The following is a 6,995-nucleotide window of genomic DNA, read 5'->3' on the forward strand; positions in this document are numbered from 1 at the left end:
TCAGAGGAGATTGAGACTATTGAAGAGATGGGGTGAATTTGTGTGAAATATATAGACAGCTAAGCGAGGGAAAGACAATTACTAATTTTAGATTACTGTATTTTTTTTAAATGATGGATTGATTTGAAAGAGTTACAGAGAAGCAAAGGCAGAGAGAGTGAGATCTTCTATCCACTGGTTGGATGGAAGATCCAAAGAAGATCCCCAAATGGCCGCAACAGCCAGAGCTGCACCTCTCCAAAGCCAGGAGCTTCTTCAGGTCTCCCATGTGGGTAGCACTTGGGCCATCTTTTGCTGCTGTCGAAGGCCATAGCAGAGAGCTGGATCAGAGGTGGAGTAGCCGGGTTTTGAACCAACACCCATAAGGGATGCCAGCACTGCAGGCACCAGCCCCTTTATATTTAAATTCTGTATCTTATAAATGTTTAGATTTCATAATGCTGGTAATTACATGAGTGTTCATTACATCTTTTTTACATGTTTAAAATAATGCATAAAATTTTTTAATGACCACAAATATGTTACTCCCCTGCTTAAAAACTCTTTAATAGCTTCCCACTGCATTTGGAATTTTATTCTCTTAACAGTGGGTTATGAAATCCTGTACTACCTCCCCTGCCTCCTTCCAAAGTTGCTCCAGCTACACTGATGTTCTTCATGGTTCCTGGATTCAGTTCACCCCATGTGTCCAGCTTGCCTCTGGGGCCTTTGTACATGCTGTGCCCTCTTCTTGGCATCCTTCCACTGTTCTTTAACCTTGAACTCTCAGTTTTAAACTCACCTCCTCAAAAACATCTTCCCTGGTCACTCTAAATCTAAGTTTCACACCCTTAATTCTCTTACTGAACTTCATGTGTGTGTTCTTTATAGCATTTATGACAACTTCATTTGTTGACTGGATTTTCTGTTTTCCATTAGAAGGCAGAGGCTCTGTCTTGCTCACCATTGTATCACAGGAGCTAGCTTACCCAGTGTCTGGCACGTGGTAATGGTTCCACAAAAGGAATGAAAGATACTTAGCTTAACTACTCTGAAGAGTTATTGGTAGTAATTAGACCTGAGTTCAGGTTCTGGTCTTCCACTTTGGAGCTAATCCTGTTATCAGCTATAAATAGGAGATATTAATACTAACACCCACACTGCATCCCTAAAGGGTTTTAAATGACCTAACAAACTGTTTCTTCATCTGGTTAACACAGTATGTTTAGTTTGTGAAACTCCATTGACTATAAACATTTCTGTGTATTTTTCTCATGTATATTATACTTTGAAAATCTTCTTTTAAAAACTTTTTAAAAATACCATTATAGCACTGCTTTGAAGATAGATAGAATAAGAGAATGTAAATTAAGCATTTACATAGCAACAAAACAAAGTATATGTTCAGTAAATAGAACTGCTCTTACTGTCTTTATCTAGAAGGATGTGACTAATGTCATTAGCCAAGAAATTGTTTCATTATCCTCTTCCCAAAAGTAAATGTCTCCCTGCAATTCATACCAAGATGTATAATCCTAACAGTGAGCAAAAGCAAATCAAGCAGAAACATTGGTACTCATAACAATTCCAGTCTTAGCAGCATAGCTGTTTTCTTCCTTTAATGTCCATATTTGCTAGATCCCTCTGATTAACTTTAATAGTTTGTTTTAAAAGTAATTAAGTTGTTAAATTCTTCAACTGATTAATTCCTTTAAGGTAGAGATTATGACCTTTTTGATTATTCCCAGTGTCTAGCACAACTATTATTATTTAATAAGTGTTTACTGAATGATATGATGAAAACCAACTTTACCAAAGAAAAGTCCCCATAAACATCAATACCAGCTTCTCTTTTCTCTTTAGACATTATATGTATGTGTGTGTGTATAATATATATGTGCTGATATATATATATAATCAGTTTATCAGCCTCTGCTTTTCTTACGTGTCTTTATTTTATGCATCTGTTTTCTGCAGATTGACGTACTCCGTATACTTATTTTAGTGGCTCTGTAAGCTGTATTCACTTCATAGTTTTCTTAGCCTCTTTCCAGGAGTTAGGAATTCTGGCATTCACTATTAGAACACTGCTATAAACATCAGTAATTCCCTTCTAAGTTATTTCTGTGAGCTATATTCCCAAATAAATGAAAGAGCATAGACAGTTCAGTAATCCACTCAGATCATTACCTAATTTTTAATCTTTACCCAGGACACATTGTAAGTGATGATAGCTTAGAATTATAACTGTTTTGTGGGTTTCTAGTGCTCATCTCATGGTTGATCTTTATTCTAACCTCCCAGGGTATATGAGTGTAACAAACGCTGCAAATGTGACCCAAACATGTGCACAAACCGGTTGGTGCAGCATGGACTACAGGTTCGCCTACAGCTATTCAAGACACAGAACAAGGGCTGGGGTATCCGCTGCTTGGATGACATTGCCAAAGGCTCTTTTGTTTGTATTTATGCAGGTTGGTGATGGATATAAAGGTTGTTTCCTGGGTCTGGGACGTGGTGGGGAGATGAACCAGATGCAAGTTGAACTTATGAATAATGTGCTGGACATGTGAACTGAGAGTGAGAAGAGCCAGGGCTTGCTTCTGTAGAGAACCTGTGGAGGTTTACCAAGAGGGACACAGGGCTTCGGAAAGACAGAAATGAAAAAGGGGTAATGTTTTGGACGTGATGATGTTCCAGGGGAGAGGCGTGATTGCAGAATCCAATGTATTGTCCTCCCACGTTTCTCCACCCAGAGATTTTTTTTTTTAGCATGGCTGAGAACTGTTGTTAAAGAGGAGGAAATGGGAGGACAGAGAGGACAAGATTAAAGCTACAGTAAAGGAGGTATCATCGAAGGGAGACACAAGAGACCATAATGTAGGCCTTTTACCTCCATGCTGAAGCACTGGGTGTGGGTAGATGGACACTTCCTCTTTCCAAAAGGGCTCCATAACCCTAGAAAGCCTTTAATTCTCTTCCTCAGGCAAGATCCTGACAGATGACTTTGCAGACAAGGAGGGCTTGGAAATGGGTGATGAATACTTCGCAAATCTGGACCATATCGAGAGCGTGGAGAACTTCAAGGAAGGATATGAGAGTGATGCCCCCTGTTCCTCTGACAGCAGTGGTGTAGACTTAAAGGACCAGGAAGACGGTAACAGTGGTACAGAGGACGCTGAGGAGTCCAATGATGATAGCTCAGATGATAACTTCTGTAAGGATGAGGACTTCAGCACCAGCTCAGTGTGGCGCAGCTATGCTACCCGGAGGCAGACCCGAGGCCAGAAGGAAAATGGACTGTCTGAGATGCCTGCCAAGGACTCCCGTCCCCCAGACCTTGGGCCACCACATATGCCTGTCCCTCCCTCAGTCCCTGGAGGTGTCTGCAATCCACCTTCCTCCGAGGAGACACCCAAGAACAAGGTGGCCTCGTGGCTGAGCTGCAATAGTATCAATGATGGTGCTTTTGACTCTGATAGCCGCTCCTCCTTCAAGGCTGGCGAAGGTGGCGCTGGGGGAGGCCGAGGGGAAGCTGAGAAAGCCTCCGCCTCAGCACTGGGCATCAAGGACGAGGGGGACGTCAAGCCGGCCAAGAAGGAGGTAAGCAGTGGCTGTTAGTATTGGTGTCAGTAACCTAACTTACTTGACGGGTATTTCTTTGGCAACCTATTTCCCCTTTTACTCCGCACATTGCTAGAATGTGTTTAAAGAGGCCAGCGGTGCCGGCACTGCAGGTTCTAGTCCCGGTTGCCCCTCTTCCAGGCCAGCTCTCTGCTGTGGCCCGGGAAGGCAGTGGAGGATGTCCCAAGCGTTTGGGCCCTGCACCCCATGGGAGACCAGGAGAAGCACCTGGCTCCTGGCTTCAGATCGGTGCAGCATGCCAGCCGTGGCAGCCACTTGCGGGGTGAACCAAAGGAAAAGGAAGACCTTTCTCTCTGTCTCTCTCTCTCACTAACTCTGCCTGTCAAAAAAAAAGAAAAAAGTGTTTAAAGAACCAAATTTTACTTGGTTGGGGATCAGAGGATATATGATTCATTCCAAAATAAAGGATTTCTACGTGATTTAAAAAATTAAATGGCATTTCAAGTTATATATGTCATTGCTTCCTTCTGCTACAGAAACCAAAACTGATTTTAGGGGCCAGCATTGTGGCGCAGCAGGTTAAGTCACCGCTTACAACACCAGCATACCACTTCAAAGTGTTGGTTCTAGTTCCGGATTCTCTGCTTCTGATCCAGCTCCCTGCGAATGTGTGTGAGAAAGTGGATAATGGCCCAAGTATTTGGGCCCCTGCCACCCATATGGGAGTTATCCAGTGGATGGAGGCTGTCTCTCACCCTCTTTCTCTGTTGCTCTGCCTTTCAAATAATAAATTTAAAATGTACATGTTTTAAATAGATCTTTCATGATCTTGAAGCTTAGTACATGTCTGATCCATGTATGATTGCTCATGGCATTTTTTCCATGAATGCTATGCCTCATCTTTGGAAAAGGCTGAAGACCCCTGCCGTGGGGGTTTTATTGATGAGAATATGATTGTTAGTGTCAAGTTACAGGATGATTTCCCTATCCCCATCTCTCTTTACTGGTTTACTATGACTGGTTAATGTTGTCTTTGGAGGTCATTTGAAAACAAAGTCTAATTACCGTATTTATTACTTTAGACCATGAAAGCTTTTAACCCATTACTTACCCTTTTCCAGGAACCTGATGACCGAATCAAGACATCAGGGTAAGTGCCTGTTCTTTGTTTCCAAACCTACCATCTCTCAAGCCTTTGAAAGAAGCCCAAGAAACAGCCCATAACCTGGCCCTTTCTCATTCCTTCTCTCCCCATTAGAGCTACTGAGAGCTCTAGAAATTATGGTTACAACCCTTCTCCCATGAAGCCAGAAGGACTTCGCCGCCCACCGAGTAAGACAAATCTACATCAGAGCCGACGACTCATGGCCTCTGCTCAGTCCAACACTGAAGTGAGTGACCTTCTAAAGCTGTCTCTTACCCAGCCTTCTGTTTTATTGAGTGCAAGTAAAGGACTGTGGAACAGTCTGACTTAAAGTCTGTAATTACTTTTAGGTCTTTTCTTCTTTCTTTGGCCTTAACTTCTTACCTTGTGTTCTCCATCCAACATCTAATCTTGCTCTTGCTACCGTCTCAGCCCACTGTCAAACCATAAGGTAGAGCATGGACTTTGAGACCCCTCTCCATTCAATCTTCCTTATGTTCCACCTTCTGCCTCCCCAGGATGTTCTGACACTGTCCAGCAGCACAGAGAGTGAGGGGGAAAGTGGGACCAGCCGGAAGCCCACTGCTGGTCAGACTGCAGCCACGGCGGTTGACAGTGATGACATCCAGACCATCTCCTCCGGCTCCGAAGGAGATGACTTTGAGGACAAAAAGAACATGTCTGGTAGCCTGAGAAATTGCGGGAGTCGTGTAAAGAAACAGTAGGAAAGTTGGGATGGAGCAATTTTTTAAGCTAAAAGGAGGGAAAATTCAGACCCTAAGAACTGAGGCTTATCTGGAGGGTTCTCTGACTCCAGACTAAACAATTAATAGTGCTTGCCATGTCCCCTTCCTCACATCTAAAAGGACTCTTTCCCTCAGCTCCTTTGTCCAGCATATCTAATCCTGCTTGAAAACTCTGCCACTCAGAATCTTTGACTGACTCCTGGGTTATTGGTATTCTCCAGCTGCAATTTATGGGACAAAAATGGGGGTGAAATGTCCGTTCCTGAATTGGGATGTGCCCTAACCCCATTTTCTTTCCTGTCCAGGTCCAACCAAGCGCCAGGTGGCAGTAAAATCAACCCGGGGCTTTGCTCTTAAATCAACCCATGGGATTGCCATTAAGTCCACCAACATGGCCTCCGTGGAGAAGGGAGATAGCGCCCCAGTTCGTAAGAACACACGCCAGTTCTATGATGGTGAGGAGTCTTGTTACATCATTGACGCCAAGCTTGAAGGCAACCTGGGCCGCTACCTCAATGTAAGACCCCCTTCCTGCCACCTGTAGGTTTGATTATCCTGTCGTCCTCAGATTCCCAATTCCTTGAATCTGCTACATAAACCTGCCTTTCCCTGTTGTAAATTCTGGACCTCTGAGCTATGATAGTGTCAGATGGCATCAGTTGTCTTAGAGTTCTTTCTCACTCCACAGGCCGGATTGTTTCCCTGGTTCTTACTTTATTGTCCTTAAATCTACAGCACAGTTGCAGCCCCAACCTGTTTGTCCAGAATGTCTTCGTGGACACCCATGATCTTCGATTCCCTTGGGTGGCCTTCTTTGCCAGCAAGTAAGACAGAGTCACCAAAGGGAAGGACTGGGGAGGAGTGAGCACCCGTTGAGACCCTAAGGGCCCCTGTTGCATCTGTGACCCAGCTCCACCTGCACACACTGTGACCCCAGGTGCCTCTGCTGTCTGCCGTATCACCACACCCCCATCCTTTTCTTCTTCCTCAGGAGAATCCGGGCTGGGACGGAACTGACGTGGGACTACAACTACGAGGTGGGCAGTGTGGAAGGCAAGGAGCTGCTCTGCTGCTGTGGAGCCATCGAATGCAGAGGGCGTCTTCTCTAGAGGACTGCCTTCCTCCTGCCCTGCAGAACCCTTCTTGAACTGTCCTTTCCTCAGGAACTGGGTCTTCCTGACCGTTGAACACTGATCCCCTAGTCTCTAGTCTAGCTACTCCCCCCAGCTCCTAGTAGATAGAAACAGGGGTTCTGGGTCAGGAGATACCACCCATCATGGTGCTAGCAGGCAGGGTTCCTTCTCATCCTCCTGAGGCACCAGGAGGTGGGAGAAGACGACCACTCTAACCCAGGCCTGACCTCCCTTCAGCCCTGCCACGCATCCTTCCCATCCCACATCGGTTCAAGTGTTGATGCTTCCAACAGACTTTATTCCTGGAATGGGGACTGTGTATCTGCTACCCCCGGTTTGTATTGTATCCAGAAAGTCTTTTAACAAGATGGTAAAACGAAGGTCGTGATTTAATTTTTCTCCCAATTC

General features: G+C 44.7%; 1 protein-coding gene across 6 annotated transcripts in view; it reads left to right on the forward strand.

Moving 5' to 3' along the window:
- SETDB1 (SET domain bifurcated histone lysine methyltransferase 1) overlaps window positions 1–6,967 on the forward strand; it is a 28,187-nt gene extending 21,220 nt beyond the window's left edge. For all 6 annotated transcript variants that reach the window (XM_062192202.1, XM_062192201.1, XM_062192204.1 and 3 more), the window contains 8 exons: window positions 2,284–2,453; window positions 2,966–3,582; window positions 4,686–4,714; window positions 4,823–4,955; window positions 5,227–5,392; window positions 5,760–5,971; window positions 6,190–6,278; window positions 6,446–6,967. In XM_062192202.1, the coding sequence (XP_062048186.1) occupies window positions 2,284–2,453; window positions 2,966–3,582; window positions 4,686–4,714; window positions 4,823–4,955; window positions 5,227–5,392; window positions 5,760–5,971; window positions 6,190–6,278; window positions 6,446–6,563 (1,534 nt within the window). In that variant the 3' untranslated portion in view covers window positions 6,564–6,967. The remainder of the gene's footprint in view (window positions 1–2,283; window positions 2,454–2,965; window positions 3,583–4,685; window positions 4,715–4,822; window positions 4,956–5,226; window positions 5,393–5,759; window positions 5,972–6,189; window positions 6,279–6,445) is intronic.
- The last annotated feature ends 28 nt before the right edge of the window (window positions 6,968–6,995 follow it).

The sequence above is a fragment of the Lepus europaeus genome, chromosome 5 (genome assembly GCF_033115175.1).
Source record: "Lepus europaeus isolate LE1 chromosome 5, mLepTim1.pri, whole genome shotgun sequence".
NCBI classification, from domain to species: Eukaryota; Metazoa; Chordata; class Mammalia; order Lagomorpha; family Leporidae; genus Lepus; species Lepus europaeus.